Below are 25,842 nucleotides of genomic sequence, written 5' to 3' on the forward strand. Positions count from 1 at the left end.
CAGTGATGAAATGAAATCACTCTGAGGCTGAGAAATGTCTTGTAGAGTTATTATAAAGTTCTCCTGTCTGTCATAAAGACCTGGAATAATTATTGTTACGTGTTGCTGCCGCGGCTCAGAGCCTCAGTGGCTGCAGTTCCTCTGACGTCCACTAGATGATCAGAAGTCAGCTGTTCTGACGTTATTGAGAAAACATCCATCTCACCTCCACCTACAACACAAAGTCCTCACAGTTCATCCCCCAATTTACACAAGTTCACAAAAACCGTTCACAGCTAATTTAAAAGAACCCAACAAAATATTTTTGCTTCTTTCTGTTAATCCTGCAGCTTTACTCGTGGGCTGGAGTCTCTGAAAGGTTGTGCTTTTTCTGGGTGGTGTCACACAAGGCACAATCGCAGGTCCTCTAATGTTTTATTCCACCTGAGCCGTCATGTTTGTAACCTTTCACCGAGGCTTCTTCTTCTGGAGTGGTTTAAATGCCTCCCTCCTTACTACTCATCTCCACTTCCTGATTCACTCCCTGTCCTCCATCTGTCCTCCTCTCTTTCATTTTTCATTATCGGCTCCTCAAACACTTCTTTTCTTTTAAGTGAGTCACTGTAGGACTTCATGATGGCCGTCGCAGTGTTTTGCAGTTATTGGCACGTTCTTCTATTTTTGTTGTTTTATGGTGGTCAGCTGGTCGGTGTGTCGCTGCCCACCGGGGAAAAAATAAAAACAAGAACAAATATTTTAAGACCAAATATAATTGCATAAACTAATCTGAATGAAAAACATAACTCTCCTGTGTTTAATCAGGTTCCATGGTTCTTCCATTGGAGATGGTTCTGTCTAGACTCCAGGTTCAAGAGGGTCTTTTTACTTTGGTCGTTCCTCTGCAGCGATGTGTATTTGTACTAGAGATGGACCGATCCGATATTAAGTATCGGTATCGGTCCGATACTGACCTAAATTACTGGATCGGATATCGGCGAGAAATAAAAAATGTAATCCGATCCATTAAATATCAAAAAACACCTCACAAAACTTGCAACACGGCGTAACTCGGCTCATAACCGTAGCACGTCGAAGCAGTGTGCTCACGTGATAGAGCGGCTGTGTGTATTTGTAGCCTCGCTAGCAATCCAGCATTTCATCTCCGAGGAAGTTATCCCAGAGAGAAGTAAAGCAAGTGTGTAAGTTCATCTCTGAATGTTTGTAAAGCGTACCTACGTTAAGCTTAACAACCGATATATGGAGCGACTGCCTCTTCTCTCTCCCTCGCTTGCTGCTACTTCAATCGGGAAACTGCTTAATGATCAGCTGATCGGCTTTTCTGTCGGGAGTCCGTATCTCTTCTTTGTTTTTGGCCCACTTTGCACCAGAAAGAGGAAACCAGCGGCTGAACAACAGCAGCACGTTTAAGCTTGATAAGCTGTTGTTAGAATTTATTTAATATTACTTTCTACACCAGGATCCTTTTCTACGTAGCTGACGTAACTGTGCAGGGGCGGATCTAGCAAAGTTTAGCCAGGGGGGCCGATAGGGCATTAACAGGGAAAAGGGGGCACAAAGACATACTTTTCTTTCTTATTCTCATTTAAAATGTCTAGCTTTTAATAAATAATTATCTGAATCTTACACCCAAAGTTTTAATCTGATGTAAAATGTATAGAAGTCCATTACTGTATATAGTAACTGTTAAGTCTAATATACCCTAGTAAGCTATAGTACTTTTTCCTTTGGGAAAGTACCATCTGTGCAGTCTGCAGTTCTGTTGAAGAAAGATGTTGAATCTATTTAATTATTCTTGAAAAATAATTTATTTCTGTGCATTTTTTTTTACCCAGCATCAAATTAAAGTTGATTACATCGATTAAGCATCATGAGGTGGAGGGTGGGGGGTGGCTCCCTATTTTTTTTTTTTTGCTGGGAGTTTGCAACCCTATTTGTTAGGTTGCTTAATATTTCTGCTAAGTACTCTTTAAAATACCAGAATAGGAAGGATGGAGTAGGTTTAAGTTTATTAGATTGATCAGTATTGCTGAACTATGAAATATTTTGGGCGCAATGTATTTTTTACATACAGGTATAACAGAATAGCTTTAGTGTTGTTGTTTATTTAAACTTGAGTATGAACTTATACAAAATGCAGCAAGATATTAAAAAAACAGTTTTATTGATTAAAAAACACACTATATCGGATTCATATCGGTATCGGCAGATATTCAAATTTATGATATCGGTATCGGTATCGGACATAAAAAAGTGGTATCGTGCCATCTCTAATTTGTACTGTTGCAAAAGCTGAAATATCCCCTACTCGCTAAGCGGGGTTACTGCAGGATTACAAGCCGGATGCTTGAAAGAATCTGCGTTACAATTCCTCGCATCGGTTTGGTCCAATCAGCACAATCCAATGGTGACCATTTTTAAACAGCTGGAAGCAAATGTTTGTGGAAAAACAGAATTTAATGAGCCTGCAGTGGCGATGGTGTACGAATTCACAATACAAAAGCTGCATGAATCATTTCCGTGGTAGCTTACTGCCCTTCAGAGGCTCATTGATGCTGAGCACCTGTTTGCTGCAGGAAATCGGGGCAGGTGCAAGGATTGGCCTTGTGATTCGCTCTTTCTGTCTTCCTGTTTCCACTGCAGGATCGGGAGGACTCGTGGGCTGGCATTTTGTTGAATCTCATCATGCTCTTCACTGATATTGTAACAGTGGTGCTTGTTGTAAGTAGTTTTGAGAAGTTTCTGCCCTGTTTGTGAGCCTGACAGCGGTCAGGTCTGATTCCGGGCTGGTCAGTACATGAATCGTTCCTGCAGTGAGAAATGGCCCGATGGTGACGGTTCAGATGTGCCTTTGAGGCTGACAGCGAAATGTACGCGGGGACTCTAAACTACCTAAAGGTGCTTAATGCTGCCTTTTCTGGAACTTTTCTGCTTCTCCTTCAGACTTCCTGTCCCGCCTCCACCATGAGTGACATCTACGAGTCCGCAGCCAACTCTCTGGGCTTGTTCAGCAGTCCCTGTCTCACCAAAGTGGAGCTCAGACTCACCTGTAAAGGGATCTCAGACCGGGACGCTCTGTCCAAACCCGACCCCTGCATTGTGCTCAACATGCAGTCCCATGGACAGTGGATGGAGGTAGGTGACCATGACAACCACAGTGGTTTGTAATGGTTTTAATGGTGCGTTGTGCTGTTGTTTTGTACCTGTTTGCTAAAGCTTCAGATTTTTTTTGCATTAGTTTGGGGGTTTGTTTGAGTTTGAGATACTGCGTCTCAAAAATCTCTTCACACATCAGCCAGTTTCTCGGCTGAGGTTAGAGGACGATGGAGGTTTCGAGTTTGGCTTCAGGGTTAAGGTGAAGGTTTGGTTGTTGCCTAGCAGCCGGTCTCACAGTGAAGTAGTGAGGAACAGGTCGTCCATTTGTTCATGTTCACAGGCTGTCACAGTTTCTGTGACGTTAGGAAGTAAAGCTCACGTCCGCCGCTTCTGTCCACATAAAGAGGGGGATGTGTTACCATAGCAACCAAGAACCCAGAGCATTAAAAGATCGGTAATCGTCGTAAACCACGATCTCTATTCAAACCTGACCCTCTAGTTTATTTTAAAAGTTCATTTTAGTGCCTAAACATAAAAAAATCATGCATTTTTAAATAATAATAAGCAATTATGTGTGGAAAAAATAAATAAATTATGAAAATGTAAATAGTTGCTCTAAAGTTTTCTCCAAATGCAAAGTTTTAGCTCATTTTTTGTCGGGAGACTGAAAAAAATCATAAAAAGAAACATCAAATAAAAACATTGTGTTCATGTTATATATGCTGTCTGATAAAGTTTATAATAAAAAGAGATTTAGAAAGCCACGAGGATGTTTGGGTCCTGTTCGGTGGGCAGACTCTCAGACCTAAGTGAGCTCGCAGGCTTTCTGCTTGTTATGATTGGGAGTGAGGATATTTAACACCTGAGGGTCATTAGTAGGAAGCAGGAATAGTAAAAATGACTCCGAGATAAAGAAGCTGTGTGCAGGAACACGAGGACATTTTCCCTCTTTTGTTCTGCTCGTCATTGCTGTGGCTGGTTTGTGTCCAGCAGAGATGAATGGATATTAGCATCTGTGTGGATTTTGTCCTCGAACATTATCATCTTCCCGTCACATTAATGTCAGCGCTGCTGATTAAAGGCACATCGGTCCGGCTGCTCGGCTCCGAGTGCCTGCAGCAGGAACGAAGCTCCGTCAGGTTAGACCACCTTTTGTTTCTGCGCCTTCAGGCTGTGCTGAGCTCAAAGCCTGAAGCCTCGCTGAGTGCGTCCTGTAGGAGTCTTTAACGGTCTGAAAAGTGCTGAGAGGTGAACGAGCAGCAGCTGAGAAATAAACAAAGCGAGCCGCGAGGAACGAGAGTCAAGTAAAGAGCCGCGTATGAGAAACTCAGCAGCCTCTTTGTTGTCTTCTTCTGTGCTTTCTACTCGCTTCTTTTTAAGTCAAGTCTGATCATTCAGCACATCTTCAAACAGCAGAGGTCGGACCAACGTGCTCTCTGGGCACGCTCATTTGCTTTCCAGCGCTCAGAGAATCCAGTTTGAGTACACAGAATTACCATAAAACAAGAATTAAAAAAATGTGAAACACAGCAATAAGAACATTAAAAATAAGAATAACCACACAACAAAATTAAACCAAAATAAAAAAAAAAATAAACAGTTAAAAACATCTGGAGTGAAGCGAGCCACCTCAGACCTGAGGCAGGTCTTTAAAATGCTCTGTTGGTGATCTGAGAGTAATAACAGCGAAGGACCGGTGCCCTTTGGCTTTTAGGAGAAAAGACAGAAGTGAGAGAAGCTGTTGGGACGCCGACCTCAAAATAGAGACTTAAGAACAAATGACAGCGTTTTGAAATCGATCTATTTTCAAAGGCTCGTGCAGGACTGATGTGTTGTCTGTTCTTCGTATTGAACCATCTGCAGTCGACAGAGAGGAATTAGACACTCAAACAAGCAAATAAGCGGGGAGTTTTACATGACGAAAAGTGACTTTACAGTAATTTAGCAGCAAGCTGTCCTTCACAGCATCACTGACCTAAAAATCAAGGAGCTATCCATGAAAAGACTCAACCACAGGTTGGACGTATGTGGAGGACGGATGCTGAACCTCGGTGAGGGCGATTGTAAAGTTTGGGGAGCTGAATACAATAACTGCAGTATGCTTTAACTTACCATATTTGTGTGGAGTGGGTGGAGTGCTGAGCTGTACCACTGTTACGTTATCCTTCGGTCTGGACTTTTAAACACAGACTGTATCACACAGACACAGATGGATGCTCATCAGTGCTCACCAATGCTAGACTCAGACTTCCTGAACATGCTGCTACTACAGTTATTACTGCAGTTATAACAGGTTGTCAATAATTGAATACTCCACCTTTTAGTGCACATGTGGCCACTGCTGGTTCCAAAAAATCAGCATGACCAAGCTCACACAGCAAGATGGCGCTTCCTGTATCAGTGTGTGGCATCATGGTCCATGACTTTTATGGAGGTTTCGTAAACATCATGGACACGTTCTGACACACTGACTGGGATATAACCACCGGTCATGAGGGGAAGATGTGATTGGTTGGCAAGTGGTTGCTGGCGATCGCTGGCTCAAGGGGAAGTAAAATAAAAGTCAAATATGTTGGTTGAAGAGCTGAGGCCCAACTTTTACTTTGAAGGTGAACTGTGTCCTGTTTCCTGTTTGTGTTGCCCGTGTCATGGTGGACAGAGTGTCTGCAGAGGCTTTAAGTCGGTGCGTTCCATGAAATCTACGGGCATCCGCACGTATAACAGGTACGTTTTCTCCAACCAGTCAGAATATACAGTTTTCCCCAAATGATGGCTGCCAGACACGTGACATCACTTCCTGTAATGTCAAAAACCATGACTTTATCTCTCGAATTCAAGTGCAGACCCCGACAGTTTCCTCCTGAGTGGTTATGGAGTGGATAAAAACTGATTTTCCCCTCATTTGAATGTAGAGCCACCTTCAAACTGTGTGTGTGTGTGTGTGTGCGCGCGCGCGCGTGTGTGTGTGAGATCTGGACCAGAACTCCTAAATACGTGTTTCTCAGGTGTGTAATCAGGTGGTGCTTTGGAGCTGGACTCAGGTGTTCCTGTGACAGACGGCTGTTATCTGTTTACTGCAGTGACGGCTATAATAAGAGTGAAAACAGTCCTCTCCCTCCGCGGCGGCTCTCTTCTTCTTCTCCTCTCTGTTATCAGCCATCTGGAGGAGCATTTTTGGATGCCGCTCAGCTTCCTTATTGACACGACAGATGATGAAGGAGAAAAGTGATAGAATTCTCTGGTGGATTCTGTTTTTCGGGAGGCTCGGATGAGGCGTCGGGTCCAAACACAGTGGGACAGTAAAAACAAAAATGAGCCGCTGCTGTGCTTCGTTCATATCTTATTAATGCAGGAAGGTTTTACACAGTTGATGTGCACAGGCAGTACACGTTTAATGACCTCTGCAATGGTTAAAGAGCAGCGAGAGGCGAGTAAGAGCAGCTGCACGGTCGCTTCCACTCTTACTAAGAACAGCCGTTCCAGCCTCGTCTGTCGACACTGCACTTAGAAGAGAAATGAAACAGCACTCCAAATGATGTTTCTGTCATTTATGGAGTGTCAGAAACCTTGGATCGGTCTCACTGAGCACGCTCACAAAGACCACAGATCAGGCTGAGGAGACATCCCACCTGACCCCCTCAGAATCAGCTGATCTTTGACTAAAGGATAAAGTGATTGTATAAAAGAAACCAGCTGAGGGAGGCTCATCATCAGTTGTTGTCTTGGGGACACTGACCATGTCATTGTTTCTACCCGGGGGGCAGATGTTGTTGGAGTTTATTAGAGAGAGTGGAGTCCAGCGTGAGCTCCAACTGATCCAGCAGAAGGAATCAGAGCACTCGACTGAAGCTGGAGCGAGTGTGCAGGTTTATAACTCTTCTACTGTCCTGCTCTCTGACCGAGTCTCAGCTGCAGCTCGTGTTTTCATCACATCGGGGACTCGTTTGAGGCTGAGCAGATAAACAGCTGCTCACAAAGTGACGCCGGAGTGACGTCTTTTCTAAGTTTTTGGACGTACAGTTTTGGTCCGCTGAAGGACAACGTCTTTTATTTTTCGACGTTTACTGAACGTCTAGTGTTAACGTCTGCATGGCCTCCATGTTCGGGCTATTTATAGTCCACATGTGGTCGTTGTGGATGTCTTTTCAACGTCAAACTCATTATAGACGCCGTTTTTATGCTGCTTCTGTTGTGCCATGTTTCCAGGGGTGGAGGACGTCTTCTCTGGAGGCCACCGGTTCATTTTTCTGTAGCTTTGTTTACACATTTGTATGCGACTCCAGTTGTCATCTGACACAATCAAATAATGTTATTGGAAAATGATCTGGAACGCTCCGCCACCTTCTGACATGGGACAGGTCATAACTGTGATGTGATGTGTGAAGGAGTGCAGCGTGATCAGCGGACGTCTCTAAGATGGAGCGTCTGCTCCATGGACGTGGAGCAGAAATGTCCCGAGCTTTACAGGAAGTTCCAACATGTGCTGCTGCCGATCACAAAACAGTCACTTCCTCTCATGAAGCTCTTCACAATAAAACAGGACACTTGTAAAAATGAACCATATATAATGCCAATGGTTTTTTTACACTTATTAAACTTATTGTACTTCCTTTAAAAGGAATTCCAATTTTTTTCCTTTAACCATTATTACTTTAATGTTTTTAATATTTCAACACATTTTAATAAACAACAGTTTTAACATGGTTACAAAAAATAAGTTGATTAATTAAAATAAATAAACCAGTTAGAGAAACACGGGAAACACATGCACTGAACAGATCAACAGTCTGACGCTTCTTTATAAATAATCTTCATATGTATCATGTTGATAACAACAACGCTGATGTTTGTAAATACAAAACATTACGTTTGTTAATCATTTGCTGCACCTGTCACAGGCGTCCAATAAACAATGACCCAAAGTTCAAATGTTGAACGTCAACTTGACGTCACAGCTGGGTCATGGTTGTCTGGACGTCGTATAGATGTCCAGCATTGGTCATGGACCCGCTACAGACATGATGTGAGTCTATCCCACGTCCAGTGTTCGGTGGGTGCAGTGTGCACGGCACTGAGAGAGAGGCAAGCGGCCGGCACGTGACTGAGAGCGTGCCCGATCATGACGTGTGCAGCCAGGGAGGCCTTCGCTCATCCTGCCGGTGCGCCGTGCACGGCTGTGACGTGAAGGCACGAGTGCTCACAGCCCGGTGAGTTTTGCTGAAGCTGGGTTCGGTAAGAGGACCACAGTGCTGGTGTCTGACATGAAGGGAATCCCTCAGGTTTCGGCCGCTTCTTGCTCCCAGCTGGAGCCTTTCCTGTGTCGTCCTCTCCTGCAGCGTCATAATGAGATGATCTCCTTTTCAAATCTCTTTTTTATGTAAATTTGGACTAAATTGTTTAATGATTGTCTTTATTTGAAAGCCCCTGCCGGCCTGATGAGTAAACAAGAAAACAGTTGATATCAGTGCTAATAGTGTGTCAGCTCATCAGTGGGAAGACAAAGCGAGTGATTGCTGCTGATGGAGTGATTAAGGGGCGAGGGCACCGCCATTAAAACCCAATCAGCCTCCTCATTAGCAGCTGTGCGTTATTGTCACTTCAAACAGATTTTCCTCTTCTGCTTTCTCTGGGAAACGAGCGGCGCTCCGGGGAAACTCTCCTCTGTGAACGCCGCTGCTTTTTAGCCTCTTTCAGCGCCCTGTTTTGGTTATCCTGCACATTTTAATCGCATTCTTATCAACCTGCGGCTGGAACGAGAGCTAATTTTGGCTCCACTGAGACAGGGTTTATTTCCCTCGGGGAGCTGGTGTTAATATAACCTGCCCTGCTGTGATTTTAATGCAGTCTGGAGTTTATGTGGGTCATTTTCACCCCCCTCAGTCATAATTACAGCTGAAATGACCTCCTGTATTTTTCCAGTGCCTTCTCCTTCCCTCATTTAAATACTATGGCTAGATTTGAAAGAACTTCTGCCTGTCCTTCTTTTTAAATCGGGTCACCACGAGCACCTCCATGCCGTCCTATCTGAGAGCCTGCATGAGAGAAAGAGTTCAGTCCTTTATTAGAGCCAGACCCATCTCACTCCCACCGCTGCTCTGTTTGGACACTAAATTACATTTTAGCCTTTAATTATTTACATTTCCCTGAATCCTGCCTTTAAATATGTGCTGAACTACCTGCTGGATGCACAGACAGGTTTGTTCTGAGGAAATCTCAGAGCTTCTCGTGGAGCTGAATTCCCTCTGAAATGACCCACTTGTGACTCTGGAGGACGGCTCCAGTTCACGTCACGCTGTGTTTGCCTTCCAGCTCTGCAGCGCCTCCCTGAGGAAGCTTTTGCCTGTATGACACATGATCCGTCTGAGCGTCTCATCGTTCCTAACATAGGTCCACTACAAAAGACTGATGTAGTCGGCTAGTTTGGGTTCAAACTTGCATGGTCACTATAAAACTCATTTCTTCTAGTTTTTGGGTTGTGATTTGTCTTAAACCCACGTTTTACTTTAAAAAGCCACTAAATGGAAATCGTGCAGGGATGTTTTCACAGCAAATGGGAGTTCTCCAAAAGCTTTTGGATTATGTAAGAACATCAAATAAAAGTAAAATATTAAAGCTGAGTTATAAACCGCTTTAATGTCGCTTCTGTGTTTGGTGTGAGGATGCTGAGTATCCATCCACACGGTCTGATTCAGCTGCATGACAGGAAACACCTCCTCTGGGACCCACCACAGCGTCGCTTAATTAAAATACTCCAACAGTCCAGTTTATACAGCTGCTGTGAAGGAGTAAATGATCTATAGGGACCAGAGCAGGTACGTTTATTCCTGCTGTAAGGTTGAACCATGGGGACTGTGGGACGGACTCGCTGCTGCAGGGTACGGCACTTCTGTTTTGTCACTTAACTCTGAGAAACAAACAAACAAACATCCTGATAGTGCGTCATCTCCCACCGAGGGAGGAATGATCCAACATACAGAAGGATGGAGGAGATCGGCGCACCGCCGCCTGCCTCGCCTCTATGCTGGCATCTGTGCAGGAGCCCTGCTGCGAGTGGACCGGTGTTGTTCTCGCTGCTGTGGGGTTTGAGTCTCTGGGTGTCAGCGGGGATTATGATCTGGGTGAGCTCGGCTCTGCTGCAGCTCTTAATGCTTGTTCAGGGCCCAGCGATGCCAGTAAGTCATCAAAGTCTAATGGTGGTTTTATTATAGATAATGTTTGCACTGAGGCTGTGGTTATAAATGTTTTATTGGCCCGGGGACTATCTTTAGTGCTGTGGACGCCCCTCTCTCCTCCCTCTGGCTTCTTTCTCTCTCCCTCATGTTTTTAATTGAACTCTCCCTTCAGTTAAATCTAATCTAATTTCATCTGAAGCTGCCTGAGCTGTGTTTAGTCAGCTGTCGGGCTTCAGTTTGGACACTGACAGAAGCCAGTGAGCAGATTTCCTTCAAAACTCGTGTCTTTAAAGCAGCCGTTTGTCAGGACACACATTTTATTCATGAGTCTACAGCCGGGCAGTGTTTGTGTGTTACGTGCTGGATGTGTAACATGATGCAAACAGGTGCGACTGCAGCAGTTTCTGTCCTCTCTGACAGACGCAGAGTAAGTTTGAGAGTGTTGGCTCAGACAGCTGAGATGTCAGCTGTGACATTTTCTGCTCGTCGCTCTCTGTCACTGAAACCTTCAGGGATGGAAGAGTGAAGCTTTAAGACGATAACACAACAAAACAGCTGCAAAGACACAGAATCAGAGCAGAGACACAGAAACTACAAAAACAGATACAAACACAGCGAGACACCGAGTGCCTGCAAAGAGAGGCCAATCGAGCTCAAAGCGCAAAACAGACATGTTAGAATAGAAATCATTACAGGCTCGGAAATATAAATTGCACTGGAGCTCAGTTTAACATTTATTAGTGTGGAAATCCTGCTCCTCACATACAAGGTCTTAAATAATCAGGCCCCATCTTATCTGAATGACCTTGTAGTACCATATCACCCTATTAGAGCACTTCGCTCTCACACTGCAGGCTTACTTGTTGTTCCTAGAGTATTTAAAAGTAGAATGGGAGGCAGAGCCTTCAGTTTTCAGGCCTCTCTTCTGTGGAACCAGCTTCCAGTTTGGATTCAGGAGACAGACACTATCTCTACTTTCAAGATTAGGCTTCAAACTTTCCTTTTTGCTAAAGCATATAGTTAGGGCTGGACCAGGTGACCCTGAATCCTCCCTTAGTTATGCTGCAATAGGTGTAGGCTGCCGGGGATTCCCATGATGCACTGGGTGTTTATAGACCTCTCTGCATGTGATCATTAGTTGTTATTAATCTCTGTCTCTCTTCCACAGCATGTCTTTATCCTGTCTTCCTTCTCTCACCCCAACCAATCACAGCAGATGGCCCCGCCCCTCCCTGAGCCTGGTTCTGCTGGAGGTTTCTTCCTGTTAAAAGGGAGTTTTTCCTTCCCACTGTCGCCAAAGTGCTTGCTCATAGGCGTCATCTGTTTGTGTTTCTCTGTATTATTGTAAAGTCTTTACTTTAGGCTTTAGTCGTTACTGTATGAAGCACTGTTGAGGTGACTGTAGAATTGAAGCTGAGTTGAACATCAAATGGAATAACAACCTAACCACATTTTTTATAGCTAGTCACAGGTTATGAGTGAGAATCGGCCTCTGGGGCAGTAAAATGAAGCATAGTGTAGTTCCTCTGATGTCCAGCAGAGGCAGCAGTGAGTCAGTCCTCATAGACTCCCATGTTACTTTGCAGCAGAAATAAACATGTTTACCGCCTGATATACAAACTGCTCTCATTCCCCCTTTATAACATCTGTACGGGGGAGAGGATGTTTATACACTCACCTGTTTAAAGTTTGCATTATTAGGGGCGTGGCCTCTTTGACTGACAGGTGGATGCAGTCGCTAACTGTGTGTTAACTAATCAGCTTATTCCCTGAACTGGACCGTTTGCGTCATTTCTAATGCAGCTATCTGACCACGAACATGGCTGCTGTGAGGTCCAGTCTGTCAGCTATCATCCAGTGTTGCTGAGTGTGTAGATAAAACTCTGAAAGAAAGAGGAGAAGCTGGTTTTTACTGACCTGTCCAACTTCAATCAAAGGAGTGAAATAACGTAAAGTGAGTGTAACCTCTTTGCTCCAAAAAGTCGTACATCCGTTTTACAAACGCTCCCGTGTCGTGTCGACCTGCAGCTGGGGCCCATTTTTCTGCTGACTCTGGAGAACAGCGAGGACAAATTTCTTAAAAACCACAAACACACAAAGGATGGAAAATCAAATGATCACAGAGGAAGATTCATTTTAACAGCGTTGACACTAAAGACCAAAGAGGGGCTGTTTATGTGTGCAGGGCTCTGATGAAGCCTGCTGTAAGACTCGCTCAGACCTGGTTTCTGGTTTCTGTCGTCCCACTTTGTGTTTATATTTTTAGCCGTCTGGAAATCCAGATGAAATGTCGCTCGGTGTCTGCACAGACACACACTCCTCCTCTTCCTCCCCTCTGTTCTCTCTCCACGCTCGCTCTTATTCTTCCTCTCGTCCCACTTTCATCTTCGCTTCATTTCTGAATGTTTGGCTTTCTGTTCAGGTTCGCGTCTTTCTGCTGAACGTGACGGGAGGTTAAAGAGGAGGTGGGATGGTGCCACAGAAGAACGATTTGCTCTCTTTGTCTCGGCAGAGCTGAGATGTGGAGAAAGACGATGCTTCTTGTTCTTCAGATGCAGATTAGATCAGACTTTGAGGGATTGTGTGTTTCCTGAGATAGATGACAGGAAGTTTGTGCGCTTCACATCTAGAATCACAGCACGTGTTTCCCGGCTTTCTTTCCACTTCTCAGTTTTCTGATCGTTTGGCTGAAAATAAAAATGCAAACTTAAACAGAAGCTGTGTGAGCTTCGGGTTTAGATGCAAATCACTTTCCTTTTGCATTTCAATTTGAAGCTCTCATCATCCGTTGAGACTTCAGTTGTGATGATAATGTTTGGCTGATCTCTCTCAGGTCCATCTCTGCGCCTCTGAACTGCTTTCAATGCAGATTAATTAGAAAGAAATTAGATTTTAGAGATTTTGAACGTGGTTGTTGTTTCAGAATGTGCCGATCTGCTGGATTTTCCCACATAACCATCTCTGGAGTTTACAGGAAGTGATCAGAAGCTGTGTGATGATGTCATGCCAATATGACCAAAATCTGTGAGGAATGTTTTCAGCACCTCGCTGAATCTTTGTCACGAAGATTTAAAGCAGCTCTGAAGACAAAAGCGGGTCGAGCCTGATACTCAAGGGTGTACCTAATGATGTGGCTATGAGTGTATACAGACAGGACTGAATGCACAATTAGGCACAAAAGGGAACAATTTGAAGTTCTCATTATGCGCAGACAGAACAGGAACATAGACAATATAATAACCACAGGTGTCGCCCCCTGCAGGCACTAAAAATACTGCAGGTTTAAGCGACCCTTGTGTTTGGTTCGGAAACCATGTCCATCTTTTATAAGACGATGACACAGAGGTAGGGAATCAGTGGGAGGAGTCAGACAGGAAGACACAAGGAAGAGGAACTGTCAAAGTAAAACAGGAAATGGAAACCAGGAAGACAGACACGAGAAGCCAACTAGAAACTAAAATCAGGATATGGAAAAAAATCAAACCTTTTCCATGATCGCCACAATAAAGTGCCCCGTGGGGATCTATTGTAGTTGAATATGATAGTTATTAGTGATATGATGATAGTGTACCGCATGTTATCACGGCTCCAGCAGGAATAAAGACTCTGTAGATTACCGATGGTCACGATGAGATTTAAATTCAATTTGTATGTAAATAACAAAGTGTGCAGGGCGTCCTTCAGCCTCGTATTCTTTGTCTTTGTTACAGATCTAATTTAAAACAATGGCAGCTGTGTTTTTGTCAGATTGTAATTTTAACTACGAATCTTCACACCTCTCTTTCACACAACCCCCACAATCCTCTCATCACGCTCAGACGTATATATGAATGTGCATTAAGACCACATTTTATTCTTATAGTGCTTTTTTGCTGCTGCTTCATTAGAGAAGCTGTGAACAGGAGACAAAAGATGTGAGAAAAGTATATGAACACGGAACAACATTAAAGTAATACGCCAGTTTTCCTGTAACAGACCCGCCTGTTTCAAAGCTCCGAACGCTCTTTGTAGTGCGACAGGGAAGAAAGGTTCAGCGAAGCCTTTGGAAATCCCCGGGTTCATTTGGATCTATTTACAGACACATTAGCAGAAAGATGCATTTCAGAGACTTCGAGTGTTTTTGTGCTGCTGCAAAGAAGATTTCTCTGAGGAGGAGTGAAAAACTTCTCCATCTTATCTAAACACAAATGCATCACATGTAATTCCTGGGATCTTATAATTGCAAGCTGTGTGTGTGGAGCAGGACATCAGTTTTAAAGCATTTAGATCAGGGTTGTCAAACACGAGGCCTGTGTAACCCGTCCGGCCCGTTTAAGGCAGATTCACTCGGGGCCGTCGGTCAAAGTGAAAAACGACTCAAAGAAAATGACAGGTGTGTTTGTTTTGGTGACTTCGTTAGCAGGTGCAGGTCGTACCTGCAGCCGTGGGGAGGCCCACCATGACATCACCGCCACACTCTCTCACTGAGATGTTTAAAGTGATAGTTGAACAGGCGATCTGAGGCTCACCTGGAGGACCAGAGGAAAATGTTTTGCTCCTGATGCTTTCTTTAACAAGCACGAGGCGTTCAGTCTGTTATTTGTGGTAAATTTCTTCTGGGAAATCGTGTTTTCTTCTCTCTTTACTGCCCCCTACAGTTCAGACTCTAGGGGCAGGGTGACGATGTTAGCGAGTGCCAAAAGAAGTTTGATTTAATGTTATGGTGGAAATAAAATAAGTTAATGGAGCTCTGCTCGCTCTGTGCTGACACACTGAGGCTGTATGTGTCACAGCCTCTGACCCAGCGCTCTCACTACATTTTGTATTCGTCTCATTTTAGATTTGTGATTAGTTCATGTGTCATTCCTGTTTAGCTTTTAGTTGAGGTTAAAGGCAGTCATTATTTATTGTTTCCTTGGTTTCTGTGTTTGGGTTCTTGTATCGTTCATCGCGTGTTAGGTCTGCTAAGCTTGTGTTGTCATGTCTAGTTTCAGTGTTTCCTGTTTTATTTTGAAGGATTCTTGTGTATTTAGTTTCACTTCCCCTGTCCTGTCACTGGGCTCATGTCAGTCAGCTGTTCATGTGTTCCTCTGTTTTCAGTGTGTCATTGTCAGATTGTCTGCTTTGTTTTCAGGCCAAGAGTTTGTGTCAAGTTTTCTCATGTCAGGTCCTGTTGTAGGTTTTTATTTAATTCAGCTCACCCAGTTTAGTTTATTGTTAGTCTTGCCTTTTGCCTTTTGTTTGCAGTTATTTGGCTCGTTTTTGGTTGTTCAAGTCACGTTTTGTTTCGTCTGCATTTGGCTCCACCTTTCCCTCTACACACAGTCAGCCCCCTGATTGTGACAGACTGTGTCAGGCGTACGTGCCGTGTACCTGAGGATAATGACCTGGGTGTGATGTTTGGGCTCATCGTCGCGCTGCAGGGTCTCTGCTCATCTTTGATGAGGCTCTGTTACAGGTGAGCTGCTCAGGCTGCTGCAGCCTGTCTGTCGACTAACACAGCGCCTGGGTCAATCGGGGTCATCATCATCATCATCATCATCGTCGTCGTCGGATGTGAAGCAGAATTTGCTCATCGGTGTGGTCTCTCCTGTGAGTCTGACCTGCTCTGTGTGTGATCCTCAGCAGGCGAGCTGAGTCAGCGCCGACGTGATAAACTTGGTCTCAGTTTCACGTGGAAACAACAGAAACATGAGTTTCTCTCCTGGAAACCCAAAGAAGTGAAACGCTGCTTTCACAGTTGGTGCTGAAGTCTCTGCTTTTGACTTTGGCTCGATTTAGTCGATTTTCTCCAGAAGCTTTTGCGTGTTTGCAGCTTCACATTAATGAGAATAAAAAGTGTAACTGTGGCGTTTCTGCTGAAGCAGCTCTCTGATTGGCTCAACAGATTTACTTCAGTCTTTATTCTTTTGTCTTCACCTGGACGATTGAGTCATTTGTTAGATGTGTTTTTTGTGAGGATCTACAGGTGTGTTTATTAATATTCGTGTAACTTCTGAGCTCTGCCTCAGTTTTGACCTCAGATCAGTGGGAAAAATGTTATTTTCACTTTGAGCAGCTGAAAGAGGAACGACAGGTAGATGGAACAGATCTGCTGAGCTTCAGTGCTCACGTACTTTCTGTTTTCCTTTCTTCTTTTCTAATCTGCTCCTGACTTTATTTTTGAGGCTGAACCTATTAAAGATACCATTAACCCTTTTAAGCAAATAACTATTTTTAAATCCCGGTAGAATTGCAACCACATAAGCTAGCGCAATAATTTTTTTTGCATATGAAACCAGAGGAGTTGACATAAAACGCATTCAGCTTGTCCCAGGTCGCAGTTTCCTTCCACTAATGTTTTTTTGCAAAAATTGCGTAAAAAGCACTGACAACAACAAAAACCAGAAACACGCTTTGCTGATCTGATCAGCTGTTCAAAGCACGTCCTACGCTGGAATAAACATCAGTGCGGACTCGCGCACGCCCGCCATTACCTGCCAAAAGTGGAAGTGACGTCACTCAAAAATGAAACTATGAAGACACTCAAAATAAATTTCCTGTAGTTGGAAACTACTTTGTGCAACTTTTTTGCATTTACACTTTTGAGTAATAATAATAATAATGATAATAATAATAATAATAATAATCATTATGGATTGCATTTATATAGCGCTTTTCGAGACCCTCAAAGCGCTTTACAGTTCCACTATTCATTCACTCTCACATTCACACACTGGTGGAGGCAGCTACCTCTGACATTTCTGTAACTACAAATATGTGTAAAATAAAAGAACAAAAAACCAAAAATGATTTTAACTTTTATTGCAGTTTATGTAGTTCCTCTGGACTTAATGCATACATATGATTCAAATCTGGGGTGTAACGGTTGTATTGATGTACAGCAACTTGAAATGCTCGAAAAAATGGCAGCATGTAAAAATTATAAAGAGAAGATAAAAGTTAAGTTCAGATTTGAAAAATGATTTCCTGTGCATGCACATCGGTGACAGCGTGCTGGACTTTGCATTCGTCAGTTTCTGCTCCCGCTCGCAGCCCAGAGGAGAGCTCGAGCTTCGGTTTTCCGCACTCTTCACACGTGTTTGTGGTTCAGGAAGCGAGCGCAGAGCGCTTCTATCACCGCGCTTTGCAGCAACACCATCCCAGCAGAAGCCAGCGTATCCATGACTGTGATTTTGACTCATGAATGATGTCACACAGTATTGCTGCTTTGATTGGTGCTTTCTAAGAAAACAAACATTTTGGGGCCTGACGACACCCCAGGCTCTGGAACTGCACCTCAGCTCCGTGGACTCTTTTAAAAAGCAGCTAAACTCGTTCAACACTCGGTGTTTATATTTTTAGCCTTGTTGTTGTGAATCACTTTGTGAGTTTTATCTGTTATATTAATAACATTTTACTGGAACGGACGCGGCCTCGCAGGATGGCACAGGAGTGGGATACATCTGATCAAGGATTTGTTCTTTGGCATATTTGCATCCTTTGAATAACTACAAGGGAAATTTACTTACACACACACACACACACAGATAATAAGGACATTATTTCCCAGATTTATGGATTCATTAGTAAGATGTTGCCTCATCAGCAGACCCTTTCAGATGGATGCTGGACACTAGATGTGCATCGCCTCCATTACACTAAAGTGGACTCTGGCATGAATCAGCTTTAATCCTCCTGTTGTGCTCACGCTCAGCGCTCAGTGCATTCTGGCTTTTAGTCAGATCCTCTGACTGCCATCATTACTGTGAGAGCTTCAAATGCTACCTGGTCAATAATTATCTATAACACCGTTTCTCTCGCTCATCATCTTATTTCTGTAAACTGGAACGGTCCTGAGTCCCCCTCAGATGGCCCAGGGATGTTCCATTTGAGGTTTGGGAAATTAAATATGAACTAAAAGGAACCGATGATGGGTTTGATGATGATGATGATGATGTGTGTGTTTCTTTTTGTTGGGTTTTATATCCTCCCTTTTTAATGTCATTCATATTCACACACTGACCGTATCTGGACAGAACAGTAATATGTGGTAATCTGAGTAGTACTGTATAATATGACTACATTTAATAAAGAAAAAAAGGAAATGCAGTCTCTCAGGAAGTGCCCCCCCCCTCAGCTTCCAGATGAGCTTCATGGATGAGATGATGTGTGGGAGGAGAGCAGTTTGAAGGTTTGAACATCCTTCGCGTTCTGTCCCGTGTTAGCTGTTCTGTGTCACGTCTGCCGACGCAGACGCCATGGCGTGAGGAGAATGAGGACCCAAATGCAGGCACAGAGACGAGGGTGGAAGATAACGAAAAGTGAGCCTTTATTTCTGGCAAAACACTGCAAACAGGAGGAAGTGAGAAAACTAACAAAAGCCCAGACTGGGGAAAACTAAGCATAAGACATAACCTGAGGACGAAGACCAGAAGCAAAGACTGAGAAACCAGGAAACGCAGAGGCAGCACGGAGGAAGTCGGAGGGAACACAGCTGTGACATGACGAGACCGGGAGGAAGCAAAACCGAATACACTGACACGGGACGCAGACTGTCAAAGTAAAACAGGAAACACAACGACGACTAGACGTAACACAAGGGACATAAAGGAGGCGCAGTAACAAAACCTAAAGACCAAAAAACACTAAACAATGGCTAAAGGACATGAACCCACTAAATCACAGAATGTAGACAATAACAACACAAACCACCGAGTCTCCAGACGCCAGGGTCACATTTGCATGTTTCAGGTTTTGCAGTGAGGACGGGTTCTTGTGGTCTGTGCTTACTTCAGTGTCTTCGTGTTGTGGGATGCCTCCTCGACCCGGATGTTCTCCCAGTGTTGCTCGGTCTCAGCTCTGGGAGGTCTGTTCTGGTCCTGTTGTTCCAGGTTTCAGCTTGGAGTCCAGTCTGGTCCAGTCCAGAACGCGGTCCTCGTGCTCTTCTTTTACGTTTCAGGGTTGCTGTCGCAGCTTTGGTGGCTCGCTTGGCAGCGTCCAAAGCCTTGCTCATGGGCACGTGTGGAAAATTAAACATTTATTCGCTTCCATGTATTAGACAGTGCTGCAGGTGCAGGTATGAAACGCTCGTCTTCAGATTTCATCTCTCTCTCACAGTTCAGACTCTTTGCAGTGAAACGTGCAGCAGCTGAATTTATGATCAGAGCGGGACCTTCAGCTTCGTGCTGACATCTTCTCTTTATCATAAACTGCTCATTTGTTTTACAGAGGAAACAAAAAGCCTTGACGGATGCTTGAACGCTTCTGTTTCTGACTAATGAGAGACGCCGAGACTGCAGATCGTCAGGACCTTTTGTTTTCACATCAAACTGCTGAGCGAACCTGTGGGATGATTTCCTGCTTTCAGATGTTTCGGAGCCAGCGGAGCTCTTACACTCGTTCTCAGACACTCGCAGGACGTCGGGTTTCCTCTCACGCTCCACGCTGGATTTTTTTTCAGCTGATTCACCATCTGTCCCTTAAAACGAGGAGACGAGGATGACTCTGACTGTTGGCTTCTCAGAAGCTCGCTGCTAATTTAAGACTTCATCACTTCCTGGCCACATTCACTTTCCTGCTCTGACTTATGGAGCAGATCTCACACTGTGATCCTTAGAGCTGCGTCCTCCAGCTGGAACGTTTTACACCACGGGAAGTGTGGACTCACACAGTCAGTCACACACTGGACCAATAATCTTAAAATGAGTAAAAATGTCACGTTAAAGGTGCAGTCGCTGGAAAAACTCGAGCGATGAATACAACAAACTGAACTGGGAACTAGAAAACAAACCAGGAACAGAACACTGGGAAATTACTGGGAACACAGAGGAAAATCGCAGCCATGAGGGTGTGCGATGGTTAACAACGCGACAACAGACAGAGGAAAACACAAACACGCTTAAATACACAAGGGAAACACAGCTGGGACTAATCTGACACAACGAGACGGGGAGGACCCAAAACTGAATATACTCACACAGAACTATCAAAATAAAACAGGAAACCAGAGGCTGACACTGAAATTGACAGAACATAAGGAACAGAGGGAGCACAGAGACAAGAGTAACAAACTACGACATGGAGACACGACTGAGTGTGGGACATGGAACAAACATGAAGACAGAACCAAACCTACATTAGAGACATGACACACTAAACATGGAACAAAACCTACGAACTAGAAATCACAAAACACTGAAGAACTCAAGAGCCAGAAAATACAAAAAGCTAAACCACCAGAAAAGCACAAAATCACAGAATATCAAAGAATCTAAACATCAACACTGGGTCACCTGACTCAGGACCATCATCACCTCAAGCCTCGTCTCCTGAACTGAAGTCAGGCCTCTGAGGAAAACAAGCACTTCTTCCTGATATTGTCACAAGCAGATTAGACATGTGACCCTCTGGTCTCTGCACAGCTGACAGCGACAAACCAACAACACCTGGTGATAAGCTAACATTATACCAGCTAATGTCACGCGTCCTAAAAAACTAAACAGCTTGATTCTCACATCATATGTTTGTTCACTAAATGTCCAAGTCCAACAATATGAGATCCACGTTAAAGACAGTTTTCATAACACAGGCTAACAGAAGCTAACTGAAGCTAACAGAAGCTAACAGAAGCTAACTGAAGCTAACAGAAGCTAACAGAAGCTAGCAGCTACATCATAACATCAGCACTTACTGATGGAAAAGTTCAGGATGCTTTCACAGGTCAGACAGAAGTGAGCTTCACTTTATCCTGTTTTAGATGAAAAGATTAAAAAGAAAACTAAAAACCAACCCTCATTTGAGTTTACATCTATTTAACCAAAAAAAAAGTTTTCATTGATGTAATTTACACAGAAAAATAATTAAGTAATAAAATAATGTTAAAGTTTAAAACAAAGATTGAGAAAAAGAAGAAATTCTGAGACTGTGCCAACAAAGCCTGCCCTTCAAAATCGTCACTAGATGCAGTGATGTGGGACTGCACCGGGTGAAATGCTCCCTGTTAGCCCAGGTTAGTCACTCTCACTCCCCCAATGTGTCAAAACTATGACCTTCAACTTGAATTTGATTTAGAAAGCAGAAAACGTCTTCGACGGCAAACTCAGGCTGACGGGCTGGATGCTGAGCCACCATGACTCCAGAGTTCAGGCTGTTTTTGCTAAAAGTTCTCCCAGAGACGCCGCGGGAGATAAAGAGGGACTCAGCATTTAGAGTCTGAATCTGAACATGCTTCTGATCTGTGGCTCTTTGGCTGTGAAGACGCGCTCACCTTTGGTGGTTGCTGGAGTCCTTCAGACTTCTACACGATGCTGCTTCTGCTGCACCTGCAAGTGTTCTAAAAAAACCATGTAATGCAGGTCATCATGATTCCTCATGACTGAGGAAAATTAATAATCACACATATTTGTGCACGACAGGAATGAAAGAATGAAAAGTCGCACCTTGGATTAGCTTTCATACCACTCATGTTCATGTAATATTCGCAGTAAACGTGCAGGTGAAGCCATCGAGCAATAACTCACGTTATTTCCTCCTTTGGTGTCCTGCAGGTGGATCGGACGGAGGTGATCCGCAGCTGCGTCAACCCTACCTACTCAAAGGTTTTCACGCTGGACTTTTATTTTGAAGAGGTGCAGCGCCTGCGCTTCGAGCTGTACGACATCAACAGCAGCCACAACGGCCTGAAGGAGGCGATCTTCCTGGGATCGGTGGAGTGCACGCTGGGACAGGTGAGTCACAGTTCCTTCTTTATTATTTATGGTCTTTATTTAACTTCAAGCCTCCCGTCAGACGATCTTACTTCCATTTAAGAAACTTCTCTGAAACAGTTGAATGAAAACTGAAGTTTCTATTTTTCCACACACCTGACAAATACCTGAGAGCCAATGAAAACAAGTAAACAGGAATAAATGAGCCTGAGTGTCACGAAACTGAAGAGTGAGACTGAGATCTGCCAGAGGACGCCTGCCGTGTGTGTGTGTGCTCTCACAGGTAAACATTAGGAAGCTGTCAGTCATCAGCCTCACCTCAGCTGAAGGTCTGAACGGCTCTTTTTGTTCCCAGTGAAGTTTGTAACACCGACAGACTTCCAAAGCTTCTGCTAATAGATCAGCACTTCAGAAAAACATCAGTAAACAGAAGTCTGAGCTTCTCTTCGGGCTTCTTTTCTTTTCTCGATGAAAAGCTAATTGTTTGCCGTGTTTTTGTCAGCCAGCAGCTTTTCAGAGACCCCATTACAGCCTGAGTGCAGCAGACACAATAAAGTGGGAATAAAACACATTTCTGTGTGTGTGTGTGTGTGTGTGTGTGTGTGTGTGTGTGTGTGTGTGTGTGTGTGTGTGTGTGTGTGTGTGTGTGTGTGTGTGTGTGTTTTGCTCACTGAAGTTGTGGAATGAGCGGTTCATGCACGCTCTCACAACATTTATAAAAATCTGACTTGATAAAAATCATTATTTGTCTGCCTGAGACACAAAATGAGTTTTCAGCCTCTCCACATGACACACGTGTGTGTTTGCTACCCGAGCAGCAGCTGACGAGGCTGAAAATCATAATCCTGTTTTTTTCAGAACGTTTCAAAACTGAAAATCTGAACTTCTAATTTCATGTTTAAACTTAATCTGCAGTTCCTCTTGTGTCCACTAGAGGCACCAAAAGTGTCTCCCATGCAAAAAAGCTCAATATTACAGCAGTTTTTTTTAAGTGTACATTTGGGGGTTTGGTGCCAATAATCTTCACTGATAGATGGATGGAAAAAGAAAAAATAGCTCAAATAAAAAGACAAAACACTGAATGTGTAACAGCTCGTCACATGGATGCCTGTAAAAGCCCAGTGCCTGATGGGTAAGCATCATCTGTCAGTGTTCAGAGTTAAGCCCATTCCAGATATACAACATTCCCTCTGTAAATCGGTTGTTAGTGGAAAATTCAAGCTCTGGTTGCCTAGGTAACCCTCATGTGTCAATCAGCAGTATCCTTCCCTCTAATTGGCTGACACTTCAGTTGTTTGCATCCAAGTTGAGAACCTGGAAATTTACATTGCCAGCAGTTATTTCACTGGTTGTTGCCTGAAGGTTGAAAGAACGTATTTTTACCCAAACAAGGATCTAAAACCTGGAATGAGGATCGTCAACAGACGGACGTCTATGTTCAAGCCATAGATGGATGAAGTCAGTGGAACGTCACCCACTGGTTTGTGAGCTGAAACCATATGTGGTGAGCGGCAGATCCGGCTGTGAGGAAGCAGGTTACGTATGCAGGATAATTCACCTGAAATGAGTGACTAAGCCCCGAAACTCATCAGGAAGGTGTTGACTGATGTCTAGGTCAGTGTTTTGTTTGGTATTGTGCCGTGCAATTTTTCTAATGGGAAATATGTGCCGTGGCTCCAAAAGGTTGGGAAACACTGGTCTAGGCAAGAACGTTTTCCCGTTGTCTTCTATAGACCTGGGAGTCTTTGTTCAACCACAGGTATCGCCCCCTTGTGGCCTTGAAGCAGAATGCAGGTCTTCCACTCCATTTGACTGTGGTTCAGAGTGACTTCCAGTGTTGCCAACTTACAGACTTTGTCGCTATATTTAGCGAGTTTTCAGACCCTCTTAGTGACTTTTTGTCTAAAAAGCGACTAGCGACAGATCTGGCAACTTTTTCTGATGTTATTGGAGACTTATATGAGCATTGACAGGTGGTGGAGAGTCCTCACACAGCAGCCCCCCCCAGCTGCTGTCAGAGCAGGAGATGTTCACCCCTACGCGTTCAAACTGCAAATGAACCGCGCATTAGCAAAGCCGCTGCTCCCGCCCTGATTGTAATGCAAGGTGGGAGCAGCGGTAAATGTACATTTTTCTTTGCCTAAAATAAATCAATGCACTAAAACACATCAAACCAATCATTGCAAACTTAGAAATGGGATGTCCTTGCAGAGCCTTAACTCCATCTTGTGCATCCGATTTCGACTGAAGCTGTCTGGTGAGGCTTGCTATGTCCAGTTTGATTGTTAATGTAGTTTGTTAACAACGTTATGGTTAGAAATGTTCTTTTACTGTTACTTTTTGTGGATCTCAAGGTTTAAAACTACTTAAAAAGACACACACACACAAAAAGTATCTCTGCCAGAGTGCCTTTTTCGGGTCACCAATTATGCAAATTAGGCGATGACATCATTTGGCGACTTCTAACGATTTTTAGGACAGCCAATAGCGATTTTCCTCAGTTGGCAACACAGGTGACTTCATCAGATAAAACTGACTACTAACGTTAGCTTACCTGCTACTGTAGACAGACTGCATGATCCCGAGTGTACCTGGCTAACCTTAGCTCGCTTGTTCACTTTGCAGCTCACAAAATACTGCCGTCATTTCTGTTTGCTCGACTCTATGTGGAGTCTGTGTTGGCGTCTGAGCTGTTGAACTTTGTGATTAGTCTAACCTGGCATTAGCTAATGTTTGAGACTGCTGAGGGACGGCTTGTGGGAGTGAGCACAAGTGTCGCGAAACGAATCAAATCAACAGGAATAATTTCACACGAATCATCTGAAACGTCTGCTTTAAGTGTGGCTCAAGGAAATCACATAAATTAGCTCTCCGACCTGATCGCAGATGTATTCATCCTCCAGCTCGTCTCCACGTGTCAGCCTGACTAAATGCAGTGGTGCGTTACTGCGACGACCGCGTGGAGGATGCGTTCAGGATATTTCAGGTTGATGGTCGGCTGCGTTCAGTCCGTTTTCTTTGAGATGTTTTCTGGAGAAGACATCGTCTTTGTTCACAGAGACTGCAGCTTCGCTTTGTTTCTAAGTGAATTTCTGCCAACTGAGTAAATGCCAGTCAGATAGCAGAGTGGCAACAGGCAGCCATCTGCTGTCATTACCAAAGTTTGTGCTGAAACAAAGTTTTCAGTAAGAGAAAAACGTTGGAGTCGGGCGTCAGACGCAGCATCTCTTATTAAAATCACCTAAATTCAGTCTGCGCTATAATGAAAAGATAAATCCACACATAATGCAGTCCGAGGGAATCTACGTGTTGTTTGGTGTTTTGTTCGAAGAGCTAAAGAATCCGATGAACAGACAGATTTTCCACCTGCTGTTGGTCTCATTAAAAACTGAAGTCGGGAAGTCTGTCAGCTGAGCCTCGTTGTGGATTTCCTTCCGACTGTTTTCAGTTTCCTGCAGGGAAGTCAAAATGTGTTGGAAGAGTTTTAACACGCTTATCTGAAGAAGATGATGAGGAGAAGGAGCCAAGTGGGTGATGAAACAATCAGCTCGGATGACTGCGGAAAGTCGGGAAAAGCCTCCTCCTCACCATCGTCTTTGTTTCTGCCAGCAGCCTCAGTTCTGCCAGCTCGTTCAGCAGCCAGATGGCTGACGGAGCACCGCAGGTTTTTAACGGGCCTGGAAGAAGCAGTTCTGGCACACGAGGCGGCAGAGGGGCGAGATTTCACTCCGTAATGAAGTAAAACAGCTTCTTTTTTATCCTGCTGATAGCACAGGTTTGATTTTTAACAGCAGGAGAGGTTTTCATGCTGGAACTGAAGTGGGAATATGGTTCAGGAGCAGTATTTAAACACATTAAAGAATATGTTAACAGCTTGGCATGTCCCGGAAAATCCTGAAAAAAGGAAAACA

The 25,842-nt window shown here is 44.0% G+C and overlaps 1 protein-coding gene across 1 annotated transcript in view; it reads left to right on the forward strand.

Annotated features, from left to right (window-relative positions):
* Positions 1 to 25,842, forward strand: part of cpne4a (copine IVa) — a 101,436-nt gene that overhangs the window by 22,915 nt on the left and 52,679 nt on the right. The window contains exons 2-3 of the mRNA XM_063486237.1: positions 2,941 to 3,132; positions 21,773 to 21,952. Coding sequence (XP_063342307.1) covers positions 2,962 to 3,132; positions 21,773 to 21,952 — 351 coding nt within the window. The 5' untranslated portion in view covers positions 2,941 to 2,961. The remainder of the gene's footprint in view (positions 1 to 2,940; positions 3,133 to 21,772; positions 21,953 to 25,842) is intronic.

This window comes from Pelmatolapia mariae, linkage group LG10_11 (assembly GCF_036321145.2).
Source record: "Pelmatolapia mariae isolate MD_Pm_ZW linkage group LG10_11, Pm_UMD_F_2, whole genome shotgun sequence".
NCBI classification, from domain to species: domain Eukaryota; kingdom Metazoa; phylum Chordata; class Actinopteri; order Cichliformes; family Cichlidae; genus Pelmatolapia; species Pelmatolapia mariae.